The 18664-nt window shown below is 43.3% G+C and overlaps 1 protein-coding gene across 1 annotated transcript in view; it reads right to left on the bottom strand.

Moving 5' to 3' along the window:
• Positions 1-2585: 2585 nt before the first annotated feature.
• BOD1L1 (biorientation of chromosomes in cell division 1 like 1) overlaps positions 2586-18664 on the bottom strand; it is a 66792-nt gene continuing 50713 nt past the window's right edge. The window contains 10 exon segments of the mRNA XM_029063285.1: positions 2586-4026; positions 5327-5467; positions 9948-10113; positions 10539-10623; positions 10746-10792; positions 11601-11646; positions 14382-14416; positions 14493-14568; positions 16562-16635; positions 17382-17466. Of these exon segments, the coding sequence (XP_028919118.1) occupies positions 3912-4026; positions 5327-5467; positions 9948-10113; positions 10539-10623; positions 10746-10792; positions 11601-11646; positions 14382-14416; positions 14493-14568; positions 16562-16635; positions 17382-17466 (870 nt within the window). The 3' untranslated portion in view covers positions 2586-3911.

Here is an 18664-nt window from a genome sequence, read left to right as displayed (position 1 = left end):
CGTCACACAGAAAGCACGTAACGAAGACCCCATTTATTTTTATTATTTTTTCCACAGTGCTTCTCAGTGAAAGAAACTAAGGGTCCGGATAGCCGTTTCTATCAATCGCCAATCACACCTACTTGAGACCAAGCAATCACATGATGGAAAGATTTTTTCAGAATCCAGGTTTAAGAGCTAAATCGAAAGCAGACTTATTAGTCAAGAAATGATTTGGTGGGCTTCGACTGGTACTTCTGGTCACAACTCAGAGAAGCAGCACGGCGTAGCGGATACAGCACGGGCCTGGGAGTCGGAAGGTGATGAGTTCTAATTCGGGCTCTGCCACTTGTCCGCTGCGTGACCCTGGGAAAGGCACTTCACTTCTCTGGTCCTGTTACCTCGTCGGTGAAACGGGGATCGAGCCAGTGAGCCCCACATGGGACAGGGACCGCATCCAACTCGAATTGCTTGTATCCACCCCGGCACTTAGCACAGTGCCTGGCACATAGCAAGTGCTTAACAAATTCCATTATTATTATTATTAACTTGGGAGAAAGAGGCTAGAGATCACTAGTTGGAAGTCCTGCAGCCTTTTCCAGGTAAGATTATGTCCTCCATCACTTGTCTGGATTTGTCCTGAAGTCCACTTGGGGTCCGACACCACTTGGAGGGCTGAGAGCACGGGGCGGCTTTTCTTATTTTTGATAGGCGATTTGGCTTCTCAGAGTAGCCTTGTGGTGCCTGGGATGGCAACAGAACGGGGGACTGAAGGGGACCCAAGAGCTGCTTGTCAATGAGGTGGGGAGGCGGTCGCTGGTGACAGGCTTTGGGGTCTACTGTCTGCCTAAGAGGACCGTCCTGTACTTACGGAGGGGCAGGTGGAAGGAGAAGAGCGAGGATGAAAAGCAGAGGGACAAAGTGAGATGATGGAAGGCTTGGTGGGGGGTTAGGGTGAATGAACGACTGGGGAACTTTTTCACTAGCTTGTTTCTCACTCATAATGACAGTGGTATTTTGTTAGGTGCTCACTGAGGCCTGGGGAAGATACAAGGTAATCAGGTCAGACAGTCCCTCGTCCACCTGGGGCCTAAAATCTAAGTAGGAGGGAGACTGGTGTTGAATCTCCATTTTACTGATGAGGTCACTGAGGCACAGAGACACCAAGTGACTGTTACAGGTGTCACAGCAAGGACATGGAGTTAGGATTAGAGGCCTTCCCAGACTAAGCCCCCCTTTTCCTCAGTTCCCCCTCTCCTCGCCGTCACCCCGACCCACTCCCTTTCCTCTACCCCCACTTCCCCGCCCCACAGCAATTGTGTACATATGGGCATATCTATAATTCTATTTATTTATATGGACTGTTTACTTGTTTTGATGTCTGTCTCCCCCATTCTAGACTGTAAACAGTGTGGGCAGGGATTGTCTCTATTGCTGAACTGTACTTTCTAGGTGCTTAGTACAGTGCTCTGCAAACAGTAAACATTCAATAAATACGATTCAATGATTCAATTAGAACCCAAGTTCTCTGACTCCCAGGTTCAGGTTGTTTCCACTAGGCCAAGCTACTTCTACAATACTGAGCCTTCGTTCACTCCTTTAGCCCTCACATCTGGTAGACCACTGCTCTCCCCATCTAAAAATCACAACTCCAGGAATAAGAATAATTCATACTAATAATAAAGGTATTTGTTAAGCACTTACTATGTGCCAGGTACTTTACTAAGTGCCGGAGTAGATATAAGCAGACTGGGTTGGACACAGTCCCTGTCCCACATGAGGCACACAGCCTGATTCCCCATTTTACAGATGAGGTAACTGAGGCCCCAGAGCAGGGAAGTGACTTGCCCCAGGTCACACACGAGGCAGGTGATGGAGCCGGGAATCGAGCCCAGGTCCTCTGACTCCCAGGCCCCTGCTCTTTCCGCTATGGCACACTGCTCCTTAATTATACTCTGCTGTCCTTATAGCCTTCTAATCCACCGGATTAATCTTTCATTTCCTCACGCTATTTTCCTACTCTTCTGCATCAATCTTGTATTTAGGTCCATACCCCTTAAGCACGGACCCAAACTCCATCCCCACAACACTCACGTACACATCCTCATTTCATTTTTAATGACATTTAAGTGCTTACTACGTTTACACTATGTGCCGCACTCTGTGATCAGGATAATCCGGCTGGACACAGTCCACGTCCCACCTGGGGCTCACAGTTTTAATTCCCATTTCCCAGATGAGCAATGAATAATGATAATTATGGTATTTAAGCACTTACTACGTATCAAGACCTATTCTAAGCACTGGGGTAGATACAAGGTTAATCAGGTTGTCTCACGTGGAGATCCCAGTTTTAATCCCCATTTTACAGATGAGGTAACTGAGGCACAGAGGAGTGAAGCGGCTTGCCCAAGGTCACACAGCAGACAAGTGGCGGATCCGGGACTAGAACCCATGACCTTCTAACTCCCAGGCCCGTGCTGTAACCGCTACGCCATGATGTTATACGCCACATGGAACCCCCAACTAAAGGCCAAGGAATGGGAAGACAGTGATGAGAGAGGCATTTGAATAATTTAAAAATACAAGAAATCTTACAAAGCAAGTGTTGGGAAACATTTTATAATTTATATAGAAATCTCAGTAAGAAACCATGTAAAATGACAGAAATATCCACCTTACAGTAAGAGTCCCCCCAAAAAAATCAAACACAGAATGTAAATTTTAATTATAAAACATAGGAATATGAACAAAACATATTAAAATCATCCCAGATTATTTGGCAACTGATCGCATCATTGCAAGAGACAAATTTGATCTTAAGAACAGTTTAATCTTATGAAAAACTAAACTTGGACATTTTGCTCTCATGGGAATTAAGACATGGTAAAAAAAAGACCGGCGTTAACACCAGCTCCATCTTTGAAATACCTGTGTAGAAAACATAACATAAAATGCGGAAGCTGTACAAATGTGAGAAGAAACGGTTTCAACGTCCAATGGATTGCTCTTCTTCGAAAAGGACAAATACTGAAAGAACAATTAAGTAAATTTCAACCTAACAGGGAGCAGGAGGTCAAACGTCCAGTAAGAGAAGTTTTTGCCAGAAGTGAGTTGAGTCAGCTAACTAAACTAGAACTATTTCTTTTTCTGAGGCTGGTAATAAAGTTACAGATGCAAATATAATCTAAAAACAAGTTACAGTTTTCATTTAATATAGTCACAATTGTGAACAGAAAAGAAACTGAATTCCTTTCTTTAGCTAATCTACTCTACTTAAATACATGCGAAAAAGCTCCTCCTGCCAGATCAGATTCGGAGAATTTCAAGACAGACAGAATCCTGGAAATTATTCCCTACTGATGACTGCATAGCATTTAAAACCATCTTCATAAAAAAAAAAATAATAAACTGAGATATATAGTAAAGGTCACAGATAAGTCCTCTGTAAAATAAATAAAGTGTTCATCATTGATTAGCATCATACACAGAGTAAAATACAACCTATTTTTACATGTTTATATACTGTACAAAGATTATCAGTTTAGGCTCCTTGGTGCCTTGTGGCCTGGAAGCTTTTGCATTAGCGATGTGTCACATTGGGAAATCCCAATTTTGAGTGTTAAAATATACAACTACTTTGTTTAATTCTGATACAAAGTAAACTTACTTTTTTTTTTATCTGAAATAAATGTACACAATATTCGATATAAACAATACTTTATAAAGCTGTTTAAAACAGAAAAAGAAAAAGCTTGCATTTATTAACTTGAGCACATGCATATCCCTTTTCTTTCAAAAAAAACCAAACAACAAAAAACAAGGAGAAACAAAAAAACAAAAAACAAAGAAAAAAAAAAGCCTATGACCAGAGAGACTCCTCCCTTGCAACTCCACCTTTTCTCAAACCAGGGGAGAGCAAGTGCTGGGCTTTACCGCTTCGCTTTCTTCCCTGGGGTTTCTTCACCTTTCTGCTGGCCTCTCGTGCGGATCGCCGGCGGGCTGGGCTCTCGTTTGCGTTTGGAGGGGGACAGCTGTGCCTTTGGCCTGGATGATGAACAGATGAAAAATGTCTCTAAGAATTATGGTCACATCTGTTGATCGTTCATTCATTCATTCAATCGTATTTACTGAGGGCTTACTGTGTGCAGAACACTGTACCAAGCGCTTGGAAAGTACAGTTCGGCAACAGATACACTCCCTACCCAACAATGGGCTCACAGTCTAGAAGGTGGGAGACGGACAACAAAAGAAGTAGACAGGCATCAATCGCATCACTTGATGCGATTGAGAATTGAGATTGAGAAGCAGCGTGGCTCAGTGGAAAGAGTACGGGCTTTGGAGTCAGAGGTCATGAGTTCGAATCCTGGCGCTACCACTTGTCAGCTGTCAGCTGTGTGACTGTGGGCTAGTCACTTCACTTCTCTGTGCCTCAGTCACCTCATCTGTCAAATGGGGATTAAGACTGTGAGCCCCACGTGGGACAACCTGATTCCCCTGTGTCTACCCCAGCGCTTAGAACAGTGCTCTGCACATAGTAAGCACTTAACAAATACCAACATTATTATTATTATTATTACCAATCTAAATAAACAGGATTATAGATATATACATCATTAATAAAATAAATACGATGATCAATACGCACATTGCTACACATATTGCTGTGGGAGGGGGCGTAGAGCAGAGGGAGGGAGAGGGGGCAACGGGGAGGGAGGGAGGAGCAGAGGAAAAGGGGGACTCGTCGTGGGATGCAAGCGGCACAGGTCCTCTACCCCATCTCTTACTGTAAAATGAGAATTCAAATGTCCGTTTTCCCTCCTACTTAGACTGTGGACCCCTTGTGACACAGGGTCTGTTTCTCACTGAATTACCTAATTCATACTTTGTATGGTGTTTGGTACATAGTAATCATTTAATACCACATTTATTATTATTATCGCTCTGACTAAACACTCTTCTTCCCACCCGATTCTCCCTCCCTTCAATATACGCTTTTATCAGTTGCCCGTAAGCACTCTGATACTCACCCCAACCTCTTAGCACTTATATATACACACATATCCAAATACTCTGCTGCTTTCTCTACCCGTAATAGACTTTAATGTGGCTTCTCAACTAGACTGAAGCCCACTGAGAGCACTGAGCAAGCACTCAGTACAGTGCTCTACACACAGTAAGCACTCAATAGATGCTTATGACTGATTAATTTGTACGGCAACAAGCACAGTAAAAGGCTGAAAAGCTCCTAAATTCATTCAAGAAGGCAGCATCTGCACAGAAAAATGAATATCCTTCACAGAACAGAAGTCAAACATAAGCTGTGTCCATTTACTTTGAGACTTACCTTCCTAATGGGGGAGATTTACTAACTTTTTCGGTGGTGGACAACTTCTCCTTTGATAATTTTTGGCGATTTCGAGGAGATGCTGTTTCTGGGCTACTAAGTTTAGAAGCTGCACGTGTAGTTGGTTTGCTCGGCTGCCTTCTGAAATAAATTGAAAATAAAAATTGAGTGCAGTGTGTGTACTGAAGGGATACAGTTTACTTACTATTCCAGGGAATCTAACCATTTTAACAATAAAAAACGGAAATTCTCGCCAACAGCCTTATTTCAAATCCCGAAACAAGTCCGGGGAATTCTGTAATAGGCACGAGAAGTAACGGCATGTGTCTTTACAGAAAAACATCAGGCCAGGAAAATTTGATCATTTTCTCGCAGAATTACAAAATCAGATAAAATGAAGATGAAATGAATTTGATGCCAAACAGAATCGCTAGTGATTTTCACAGACTTAGCAAAAATCAGATTTTTTAGAGTCAAATGAGTTCAAATCACATGACCCAGGCGCGGTCACAGACTAAAAGACACGAAGGCTCTTTGATCTGAAGGGCATCAAATCCAATGTGTGCTCTGTGACTTGATTTTACATCTTCAAGTGAAAGGCAGTACCGAAGTCCACACATAAATTACCACTTTTTAATATTTGAAATGCAATTTTGACAAATCATGGGTGGGGGGAGGGAGGTTTGAGGTGGGGAGGGTCCTGGGAGTAATGTCACTGGCGACGGAACGGAAAATCTGCTTGTTAAATCGAACGATCACACCAAGGTAGCTAGGGACAGCAGCTGGCAGCCCCGTCAAGCAATCCCAAGTCCTGGCTGGTGGCTGAAGCGATAGCGTGCTGGGAGACAGCATTGTCTAGTAGAAAGAGCACGGGCCTGGGAGTCAGGAGACATGGATTCAAATTCTGCTCTGCCGCTTGCTTGCTGTGCGACCTTGGGTAAGTCACTAAAGCTCCATGAGGATTAAACACCTGAACTCCCTCCCTTTCAGAGTCTGAGTCCCACGTGGTTCTGGATCTGTGTACAATCTAATAATAGTAACAATAATGGTTTTTGTTAAGTGCTTACTGTGAGCCAGGCACTGTACTAAGCACTGGGGTGGATACCCACAAATCCGGTTGGACACATTTCCTGTCTCACATGGGGCTCCCAGTCTCAATCCCCGTTTCACAGATGAGGTAAATGAGGCACTGAGAATAATCATAATAATGATGATGGCATTTGTTAAGCATTTACTATGTGCAAAGCACTGTTCTAAGTGCTGGGGAAGATATAAGGTTATCAGGGTGTTCCATGTAGGGATCACAGGCTTCATCCCCATTTTACATATGAGGGAACTGAGGCCCAGAGAAGTTAAGTGATTCCAAGGTCACGCAGCTAAGTGGCAGAAGTGGGATTAGAACCCATGACCTCTGACTCCCAAGCCCGGGCTCTTTCGACTGAGCCACAATGCTTCTCCAAGTGAAGTGACTTGCCCAAGGTCACACAGCAGACAAGTGGCTGAGCCGGGGTTACAACCCACAACCTTCTGACTCCCAGACCTGTGTTCTATCCTTATTCTGGTATCTCCCCCAGCACTCAGCAAAGTCCTTAGAACTCCATAGGCGCTTAATTAATGTCATCATCGTTACTAGATTTACAAGCATAGATGAGATGACTTGAAGGATGAATGATGGGGGAAATAACTGACTACGTATAAGAACAGCTGAAAGCAATCTCAGAGACAAAACGACATCTGCATCAGTTTGCTATCTCTCCGGCTGCATAAACAGAGAGGGTATAGCATGCAGGAACGGCAAGATGATTCTACCACTGATCCCATCTCCTAATAGACGATTACGATTAGTTCTGGGTATAGCATTCACTCAACAGTATCCACTGCAGGTGGAACACTCTGCCACGGGGAATTAGAAACAAACTAGGCTCAATTCCCATTCTCAGGGTTTTAAAAATTTAATGGGGGGAGCAGGATTACACCCACGTCCATCCATCAAGTAGACGAGAGAGACAAGAATCAGAGATAAGAATAGAGAATGAGGAATTACTGCAGTATCGCAAGGACATAAACCCACACTCATTCGTACTACCCATCCGCATCTACACGAATCTAGTGGGGCCTGACATTCCAAGACAGTCAATGGACTGAGAAATTAACGGAGTTACAGCCCCACTGGATACAAAGAGAGGACCCACGGCTTGCCTGCTGTGAAGAGTTCTCAGGCTAGGCCTGTACATGATGCTCTAGGTGTTGATATTCAAAGAGGAAATATTATTATTATGAATAATGGTAATTGCCAAGTGCTCACTATATGCCAGGCACTATACTAAGCAGTGGGGCAGAGAAAAGTTAACCAGGTTGGACACAGTCCATGTCTCACCTGGGGCTCACAGTCCTTATCGCCATTTTACAGATGAGGTTATTGAGGCCCAGAGAAATGAACTCACTTGTCCAAGGTCACAGATCAAAGGGTGGGGCCAGGATTAGAACCCAGGTCCTCTGACTCCCAGGCCTCTGCTCTTTCCACTAGGCTTTGCTGCTTCTCTCAAGCTATAAAGTATTGGGGGAATGCCTGGAAGGCTCAATCTTCTGTGTTAACCTGGGAAGGCCCAGTGGAAGAAGAGAGTTTTGAAGAGGAGGGATGAAATCTGATGGAGAACGGGCAGGAGGGAAGGTGCCTGGGATGGTGAAACTTGGTTAGCATGGCTAGTACAGGAAGGCAAGGAAAGAAATGAAGGAAGAGAGAAAGCCGGTGGAAAGCTTGGAAGCCCAACTTTGGGGTTCTGATTTGATCCAGTTGGCATCTGGACCCACTGAGGATCTCTGGGCAGGCAGGAATACAAGCAGGTTGATCTGATCTTGGCAGTCTCGTATTTCCTCTTGCTTTTATGGCACCTCTACGTGGATGCCCCGCCGACATCTCAAACTGAACATACCCCTAACAGAACTCCGAATCTTCCCATTCAAACCCTGTCCCACCCCTGCATTTCCCACCGCTATAGACAATACCATTAACCTCTCTATCTCACAAGCCCATAACTTCGGCATTATCCTCAACTGATTTCTTTCATGCAAACCACATATTCAATCTGTCACCAAATCTTGTCTATTTCACTTCACGACCCGTTCCTCTCCATTCAGCTACTACGCTGATCCCAGCCCTATCCTATCCCGCCTTGACTACCGCATCTGCCTCTTCGCTGACCTCCCTGCCTCCTGTCTCTCCACACACCAGTACATATTTCACTCTGCTGTCCGGATCATTTTTCTAAGAAAACATTCAGTCCACGTCTCTCCACTCAAGAGCCGCCAGTGACTGCCCTTCCATCTCTGCTTCAAACAGAAAACTCCTTACCACTGGTATTAAAACACTTAATCCACTAACCCCTCCCACCTCACCTCACCCAACCTTGCTCACTTTAGTTTGTTGGCTGCCTTCTCGTGATTTCTCTGCTCTTCAGTGATGTGTATTCTAATCACACATGGGTGGAAATGGGCAGCCTACGTTTTCACCCTGATTTTTCACTCATGGCTGAGGAACAGACAAGAGCATTCATTGAGCCCCTAGACTGAAGAAGGCCTATCCCAAGGGTACACACAGAGACCTGGTGATTCTGTGGACACCACTTAGCAAATTAGTTGCCTCCACTCTCCTCCCTCCCCTTGTTGCCGTTTTTAGCCTCACACTCTCAAATGGCTGTTTCCCCTCTGCTTCAAGTGTGCCAATCACTTCTCCCCTCGCAAAAAACAAAAAAAACTTCTGACCTAAGTGCCTCTTCTAGAAACTCCTTACCATCAGTATTAAGGCTCTCAATCAGTTCTCTTCCTCCTACCTTTTCTCGCTGCTCTCCTACTACAACCCAATCTGATCACTTGGCTCCTTGAATGCCATCTTACTCACTGTATTGTAATCTTGTCTATCTCGCCGCCAACCCTTTGCCCACGTCCTCCCTTTGGCCGTAACTCCCTCCTCCTTCATTTCCGACAGGCCACCTCTTCCACCTTCAAAACCCTCCTAAAAAAAATCACATCTCCTCCAAGAAACCCTCCCTGACTAAGCCCTCATTTCCCTTACCCTCTCCTCTATCTCATCTACCCATTTGGCTCTATACCCCTTACGCACTTTGATACTCCCCGCCAGACCCACAGAACTTACGAACACATTCTTATACTCGCTCCATCTGTAATATAACTATTGCCTCTCCTTGTGGATTATAAACTCCTTGTGGGCAGGGATTGTGTCTACCGTATTGTACTTTCCCAAATGCTTAGTACAATGCTCTGTACACAGTAAGTGCTCAATCAACGCCACTGACTGGTTGATGGATTTGGGAAGAAAGACAACTTGCTCATTTCTAGATTTGTTTCGGCTTCGGGTAGACAGGCCAGGGGGCGGTGGGACATCTGAGTGGGACTAAATGACTGAATGATTGAATGACTGGCACGAGATGGTTCAGAGGTGAGCCCCAAATTGCTCAAGGGCTAGAAGATAGGATCTGAGAGAAAAGGACTTTAAGGTTTCTCATGCAGAGTTAAAGGCAAGTTCTCCACCGCAGATAATACAAGTGGAAATAGACATACACTGTAGCCTATGGAAGGACTGGGATTGTCAAAGCCTTATTACCTTTGAGCTTCTAATCTTGAAGCTGATCTAGTTGTGGCTCTTAAGTGCTTTTCATCATCCTCTTCGTCCTCTTCCTCTTCTTCTTCCTCTCCGGACTCTGGCTCTTTCTTGTCTTCCATTCCCTCGGACACTGACTTTTGGCGTTTCCTTTCTGGCTCCGATGTTTCTGTTTGTAAAAAATCTGCCATGAGTATTGCACATTTCCCAAAGATCCCTCCAAACTCAATCAGTACAGAGAACTCAAAATTGGCTTGCGGCTAGATTAAGTAGTTCTCCGCTTCCTTTATGTTTCAGCACTTGCAATTCACGTTTGTTTAACTTCATTTCTCAAACACATTTAGTACAGTTTATTCATATGGGTCACAGCCAGAATTCAGAAAAATTCACTGGACTCAGAACAACATCTGGGATGCATCAATTTTGACACGATATTGTGGCAATCTGCACATATTTATGGAAAAATATTACTAGTTGTGACCTAGTTTTTTTGTCTCAATGAAAGAAAAGCAAAATAAAACTGATCGTGTAAGAGTGTGCTATGAAAATGTCAACAACTTTCAGTTCATTACAATCAGTTTCTGGGATGCATACCAGTTTCCTCTGACAGAGTGAAAGAACGTCTAGGCTTTCTTCCTCTCCGGCGCACCACCACGACGGTCTTGTCTTCCCCGTCATCCTAGGCATAATTAAATTAAATCAAACTAAAGTGGGTGGGCACATATATGAAAAGTAGATTTTTTTTTTAAATTTACTGGGTTGAGAGTTTTAAGGAAAACTGAAGAAAAAAATGTCACTTACACTGGCCAAGTTTCTTTCTTGAGGGTTTATTTCTTTATGAGAATCATCTTTGGGAAAAGGGAAGGGAAGGAATTACTGCATTAATGATTTAGTAAAGGAAGAGCAAATGCTACACAGGAGTGAGTAATTTAAAATGGCAATAAACCAAATCCGATTAGAGCAATATTATGACTTTTTTGTCAAGAAAAGATAATTCTAATGAAAAGCAAAGTAATCCACCTCTGGCTTCCTTCCTCCTCACTCTCTACATTTAGTTCAAAACACCTTAGCTTTCAAGCTTGTCCATTAGATGTTCTTTTCGGATATTCCCTTCCTCTCTCACCAAGTCCCACTATATCCACAAATCTCCCATCGATTCCCTTTGTTCCTTTCTCCTGCTAGCAATTCCAGAGAGAATGTAAGAGAGCATAAACTCCGGTCTGGAACTGCTTCTGGCATCTCATTCACTTCCTACCTCTTCAATGAAACCCATCTCTACTAACTGGGAAGGCTGGAGGGTGGGTTATCCTCTTCTAAGTCTAACTGAAAAAAAAAATGCCCAAATAAATAGGACCTATCCCAAACGGGTATCACAGCAGCAGAAACTAGGTTTGAAGAGGTTAAAAATCTACATCAAAGTGGGAAAATGTAACCAGAGAGGACATATCTGTAAAGTATAAATTTTGCTTACAGCAGAAGGGGCGAAATCTGACAATATTCCTTCATTTAAGTTAACAACATTCTGATGAGAATTATACTGTTTTATCTACCCTTTTCATTACATTAGAGGAACATCTTTCCTGAAATCTTAATCCCCCCTACCCCCGCCACCAAATTACATTTGTATTAGGGCAGAGGAATACTTCAGGAACCTACCTGTGGCGGTTATCTTCCCTTTACCACCAGATGGAGATTGTTGGGTCTACATTGAAAAAAAGAAAATTTGAACTAGAACATTCTACCAAAATTCCACGCCCAGGGAATAGGTAAATCCGATGAAGGTTTTAGATACTCTAATGAGAATGTTCTCTTGTAAAATGTAAAATGCAATACGCAGATTTTTCATACCAAATTATTTAGCTGAATACCTCTACCCGACAGAAGTGCAGCCAATTTGTTTATAAAGAGACAGACTGGGTTAAAGAATTTAGAGAAACGAGAGAAATGTAACCGCCAAGGTAATGAAGTTGATTTCGAAGCCTGAAAAGTCATAGTTGTAGCTCGTCAAACTTTTGAAGTTCAACTTCCAGACACCTGGAGGCAATGCGAAAGCCTCGGATCAGACTTGAAAGATTCTGTGGCAGTCAGAGTAAGTCGTGGTGGTGGTATAGGGAAAGGGGGAAAATGTTTCTTGGAAATTAGTGTTTGCCCTTATTAACCCATGTTTGATGATAAGGGCCGTCTCACTTGTATTGGCGATGGTCTTTGGACTTCCACTAGAAAGCAATCTCCTTGAGGAGTGGGATTGTGTCTGCTAACTCTATTATACTGTCTGTCGAGCTTAGTACAGTGTTCTGCATAGAGTAAGTGTTCAATAAATAGGATTGTGACTGGGCTCGCTTGCCCATTTCACCTGGTGGAGCTTCTGCAGATTAGTTTTACACAACAAAACCTCAACATCATCATCAATGGTATTTACTGAGTGCTTACTATGTGCAGAACACTGTACTGAGTACTTTCGACCTCCGTCCATCATTTTCCCTCCTGGTTTGGTGCTTGTTTATTCAAATTATGCTAATGTGTTTTAGTTAGGCCCTTCGGTATGCAATTACCGAGGCAAAAAAAAATATGAGAAAATACACCCCAATCAAGCTATCACAACTCCAAGGTTTCCCCTCAAACCCAAAACACTTGCTCGGATTCCTTTCCTGTCCCTCAAAGCTCCTGCTTCATTTCATTTTAGTTTCCCCTTGCAAAAACTCTGCAGTGGCAGCAACTGTTAGATAAGTCTGTACAACTTCTACATCTACTAATGATGTGTGTATATTTATAATTCTATTTATTTATATTGATGCTATCGATGCCTGTCTACTTGTTTTGTTGTCTGTCTCCCCCCTTCTAGACTGTGAGCCCGTTGTTGGGCCGGGATTGCCTCTATCTGTTGCCGAACTGTACTTTCCAAGAGCTTAGTACAGTGCCGATTAGACTGTAAGCCCGTCAAACGGCAGGGACTGTCTCTGTTGCCGACTTGTTCATGCCAAGCACTTAGTAAAGTGCTCTGCACATAGTAAGCGCTCAATAAATACTACTGAATGAATGAATGAATGCTCTGCACACAGTAAGCATTCAATAAATACGACAATGAATGAATGAACTTTTGAAGCCGCCAAACTCATTAGAGAATCAATCAGTGGTCTCTATTGAGTGCTTACCGTGTGCAGAGCACTTCATTAAGCAGTCAAGAGTGTGCAATGATGATGATAGTATCTGTTAAGTGCTTACTATGTTCCAGGCACTGTCCTAAGTGCCGGGTTAGATGCAAGGTAATCAGGTTGGACACGGTCCCTGTTCCACATGGGGCTCACAGTCTTAATCCCCATTTTACAGATGAGGTAACAAGCATAGAAAAGTTAAGTGACTTGTCCAAGGTCACACAGCAGACAAGTGGAGGAGCTGGGATTAGAACCCATGACCTTCTGACTCCCAGGCCCGTGCTGTGGCCACTAGGCCATGCTGCTTCTCTACAATAGAGATGGTAGGCATGATTCCTGCCCTCAAGGCACTTACAGTCTAATGTGAGAGGCAGATACATAAAGAACATGTACATAAGTGCTGTGGGGCTGGGGTGGGAAGAGGCAGAGTCACCGGGAAGGGTTACGCTGGGAAGGCCTCTTTTAGGAGGGCTTTGAAGATGAGGAGAGTGGTGGTCTGTCAGACATGAAAGAGGAGGGAGTTCCAGGCCAGCGAGAGGATGTGGGTAAGGGGTTGATGGAGAGATAGGTGAGATCAAGGTACAGTGAGGTGGCCGGCATTAGGAGCCAAGTCAGAAGTCAGCGCGCTGAGTTGCGGTAGGAAATCGGCAGATAAGATAGGTGGGGGGGGGGGGGGCGAGGCGAATGAGTGCTTTAAAGCCAATGGTAAGGAGTTTCTATAAGGTGGATGGACAACCACTAGAGGTTCTTGAGGAGTCGGGAGACAAGGACTGAACATTTTTTGAAGACTGACCTGGGCAGCAGGGTGAAGTAAGGACTGTAAATGGGAGTAAGTAAGTAAAGACTTGCTTTCTTTTGTTGTCTGTCTCCCCTCTTCTAGACTGTCAGTCCGTTGTCGGGTAGGGATTGTCTCTATCTGTTGCCGAATTGTACTTTCCAAGCGCTTAGTACGGTGCTCCGCACAGAGTAAGCGCTCAATAAATACAATTGAATGAATGAATGAAAGTGGGGACAGACTGGAGGCAGGGAGCTCCCAAGCTGTCTCTCCATCAAAAGAGAAGTTGTTTACCAACTTTTTGGGTGAGAGCTGCATACATTTAAATAGGTTCCGGGTCTTACGTCATGCCTCCTGAACAAGATAAGTGAAAAATGGACTGAACCACAGTGTTATAGTGAGTTCCCACTGCAGAGGATTAGTTTTACTGATTTCTGCAGGGATTTCGCCTGGCAAATTCAAAGACAAATAACGTTAGCTACCTGAAGAAAATATTTTTGAAACACTTACATTTACAACAGCTGCCTCTGTTTTTGAGTCCTCTTCTAAAAGAAAAAATAATTAACTTAGAAAACCAATTTTAACATTCCTTTGGTGGATCTGAAAATAGAGTCTACTTACTAGTTTTCAGGGCATCTTCTAGAGGATATTTGCGAGGTCTTCCTCTTTTCCTTTTAACTATAACAGGCTGATCTTCCTAAAAAGAAGTTCAAGAAAAAAAGCGCTCTTCAAAGCTACCCAAATCATATATATACTCATTTAAGAAAATGATACATCAAAATTCCTTTTATTTATATATGTCAAATGCGAGACATCATTGAATATTTTGAGAAAACTCCCTTTTCAGTCTCCTTTAGGCTGATGGACTTCAATTAAACCCAATCTGATTTCTTGTAACTTTGGACTTGGACGCTGAGCAGCAGCGTGGCTCAGTGAAAAAAGCATGGGCTTGGAAGTCAAAGGTCATGTGTTCTAATCCCAGCTCTGCCACTTATCAGCTGTGTGACTTTAGGCAAGTCACTTAACTTCTCTGTGCCTTGGTTCCCTCATCTGTAAAAAGGGGACTAAGACTGTGAGCCCCACGTGGGACAACCTGATCACCTTATATCTACCCAGTGCTTAAAACAGTGCTTGGCACATAGAGCTTAACCAATACCAGAATTATTATTATTATTAATCAGCTGGGTGGGTATAAACCTCCCATGTTTTGACTCTGGTCAATCTTTAAGGTCTCTGCACCACTGCTAGTAACTGAGAACAACCTACCTCTAGACTGCAAGCTCACTGTGGAGAGGGAATGTGTCTGTTTACTGTTATATTGTACTCTCCTAAGTGTTTAGTACAGCGCTCTGCACACAGTAAGCGCTCAATAAGTCCCTGGTGCAGAGTAAGTGCTTAACAAATACCATTATTATTAATAAACATGATCGAATGAATGGACAACCAGTACACAACAGGTTCCCCAATCAATCGATGCCCTGTACTGAGTGCTTAGTGCATTTAAAGCACCGTAACTTAAGCCTTGGGGGGAAGTCCAATACAATGGAGTTGCTAGACCTAATTCTCGCCCACACGCAGTTTTGTATCCAGAGGAAGACCACGGAGTTAATCTCCAGTTGCACTGAGAATCGCTATTCCCATTTGCCCTTCCATGCCTTCCTCTATTCCCACTGGTTTTCTTGTTCTCCTGCCCTGCCGCATCACCTCTGCAAATTCGGGAATTTTTAACTAGCCATAGCGTCAGCTTCAGTTGGTGCAATTGTGGCTTCCGCTACCCCTTCCCTTCCTGCTTTGTACGCCCAACTTCCTGCCCCAAAGCTCGGGAAGAGAGATGGGGTCCGAGGGGCGGGTGTTGGGATCAGTCACACCTCTCTGTTCAATCCACTCTGTCCCTGTCCCCATTTCTGAGGCTCTGGGCAGGACGGGGAGGTGGGAGACTATGTCGGAAGGAGGGGGAGGTGGCTGTGGTCAGTTTCTGCTAGTGGCCACGTTCAGTTGGCTGAAGCAGTCGCTGGCAGCATTACAGTTAATGGAAAACAAGCAAAAAAATTTCTACTGGAGTAAGGGGTGAAAATCAGGTAAGTAGAGGTTGGAGGGGGTCATGTCTGGGTTGAGGGAATTGACTGATTATAGGACACGGCAGGAAGGCGGGGCAAACCTGAGGAGGTAAATCAGCCAATAGTGCAAGATGTAAGCCTGGGTTGCATGTATTGTGGAGTAGTTATTACCTAGGGAATTCCTGTCCTAACAGTGTCCAAATTTATAATTTTTAATTATGTACTAATCTCTAATTTATTTATTTATATTAATGTATATCTCCCCCTCTAGACGGTAAGCTCATTGTGGGCAGGGAATGTGTCTGTTATATTGTACTCTCCCAACTGCTTAGTACAGTGTTCTCCACACAGTAAGCGCTTAATAAATACGACTGAATGAATGAATAATTTTAAACATCAGAAGCATTATGTTTTCTCTGGAAGACTTCACTTCTGGAATTTGTTGATTATTCTGGTTCAGCACAACCGACGCTTGCTTAATTTCAGATTAAGGTAAACGCCACCTCTCAGTTTTACATATTCATTAGCTTTTTTGGCTCTAATACTTGGAGGGTGTTACACTTGAAGGCAAAATTTAAAAACCCAAATTTGAGGGACTCAGTCTAATAATCAAGGAAGGACAACTGTACTTGCCTCTAGTGCTTTCACACCGGCGTCTTCACTCTGCTCTGCCTTTTCACCAATAGTTTCCATGATGATAAACTCACCTGTAGAAATATACAACTTGGAGATATTACTTCGGTACAAACCTTAACTTGATTTGACTGCTAACCCAAATTAGTACTCAAACTCGGTACTTGCTTCAACGTGTTACGTAAGAAATATCCTGGGGCCTGGATTACACCTAAAATTCGATTTCTTCACTCAGAGGTCCACACTTTTATTAGTGTCATTTTATTTCAAGATGATTTTGCATCCACCCCACTTAGCAGTAGTTTGGATTCTATTGTAAACAATTAAAACAATCTCAAGAGCACTGGAGATCATGTATGCGTGACACTATGGGAAGAAGCAGTGTGGCCTAATGGACAGAGCAACGGGCCTGGGAGTCAGAAAGACCTGGGCTCTAATTCCGGCTCTGCCACTTGTCTGCTGCATGACCTTGGAGGAGTCATTTCACTACTCTGCACCTCAGTTACCTCGTCTGTAAAATGAGATAAAGACCATGAACCTTACGGGGGACATGGACTGTGTCCAACCCGATTTGCTTGTATCTACTTCAGCGTTTAGTGTAGTGCCTGGAACACAGTAAGCGCTTAAATACTGATAAAAATATATATGTATACACACACACTTATACGTATCTCTCTCTATATATACATATCAAAACTCTCTATTAAAATTTACATAGTTCAGAGTGGTGATAAAATGAATAGCTATGGATTGTCCAAGAACCTTTGTTCTCTTAAATTAATTCAAGAATTTAAGACAGAGATAAACATACTCATCTTACCTTTTTCTCCTACAATTTCTGAAACAGTGCTACTTTTCTTTACACTTTCCTGGGAGATTTCTTCTGTATTTTCATAACGTCCTTCCTGTTCGGATTTTAAAAGGAGCAATGAGATCGCACATTTTAAAAAATGGGTTATTTGTAATAATTTAGTTACTTTAATTTTTTCCCCTCTGTTTTGTGATTTCCATTTTGGAAAATTTCAGAGCTTTTCTTTTTCTCCATTTTTGTGTTATATCATCCGCATTAATGAGAATACACAAAACCCACTTGCAAATTCTTTGAGCAAGAAGTTATAGCTTGTAAGCATCAATAGTGTCTAGACCTGGGTTCCATTCTCAGCTCTGTCACTTACCTGTTGTGTGACCTTGGGAAAGTCACTTAACTTCTCGGTATCTCTGTCTCATCTGTGAAATAGGGATTAAATACCTGTTCTCACTCCTATTTAGACTGTGAGCCCCACATGGGACAGGGGCAGTATCCAATCTGCTTATCTTGTTAGTGAAGTGCTTAGTGTAGTGGTTGGAATACAGCAAGAGCTTAAATATCACAATTATTTTTACTATTATCACTAACTACCAGATGAGCAAAGTTTGCCTGAAATGGTCCACCCACTAAGATAAACCAGGCAGCTAATCAGTATTGTTATAAGACAACCAAACCCTGAGTAGTAATTATGTCATTTGTTATGCGCTTAGTTTGTGCCAGGCATTATACTAAGCCCCTCTAGACTGTGAGCTTGTTGTGGGCAGGCAATGTGTCTGATATTACACTGTACTCTCCTAAGCACTTAGTACAGTGCTTTGCACATAGTAAGCACTCAATAGATATGATTGAATGAATGGGGTGGATACAAGCAAATAGGGTCGGGCACAGCCTTATCTGACATGGGGCTCACAATCTCAATCCCCATTTGACAGATGAGGTAACGCGCACACAGACGTTAAGTGACTTGCCCAAGATCACACAGCAGACAAGAGGCAGAGCCAGGATTAGAACCTATGACTTTCTGACTTCCAGGCCCATGCACTATCTATTGCGCCAAATACATACCAATAGGGAGAATGAATCACAGAGTTTGAGGTACAGTCACCTTAAATTTTTTGACTTACAGATGAAGCACACTTTACCTGTGTGCTGCCTGAATGTGCATCATATTTGGCTTCTGCTCTGCCTTACTGCATCAGAGCACTGAAAACACTTGCCCAGTTTGGGTGGTGAAAACTGTAGCGGCTACCGAACTGGCTACTTTGGCAACTGCCTGCTGTCCTATTACAGTAAAG

This window comes from Ornithorhynchus anatinus, chromosome 4, assembly GCF_004115215.2.
Source record: "Ornithorhynchus anatinus isolate Pmale09 chromosome 4, mOrnAna1.pri.v4, whole genome shotgun sequence".
NCBI lineage: Eukaryota > Metazoa > Chordata > Mammalia > Monotremata > Ornithorhynchidae > Ornithorhynchus > Ornithorhynchus anatinus.
This window is presented reverse-complemented; position numbering and strand designations above follow the sequence as displayed.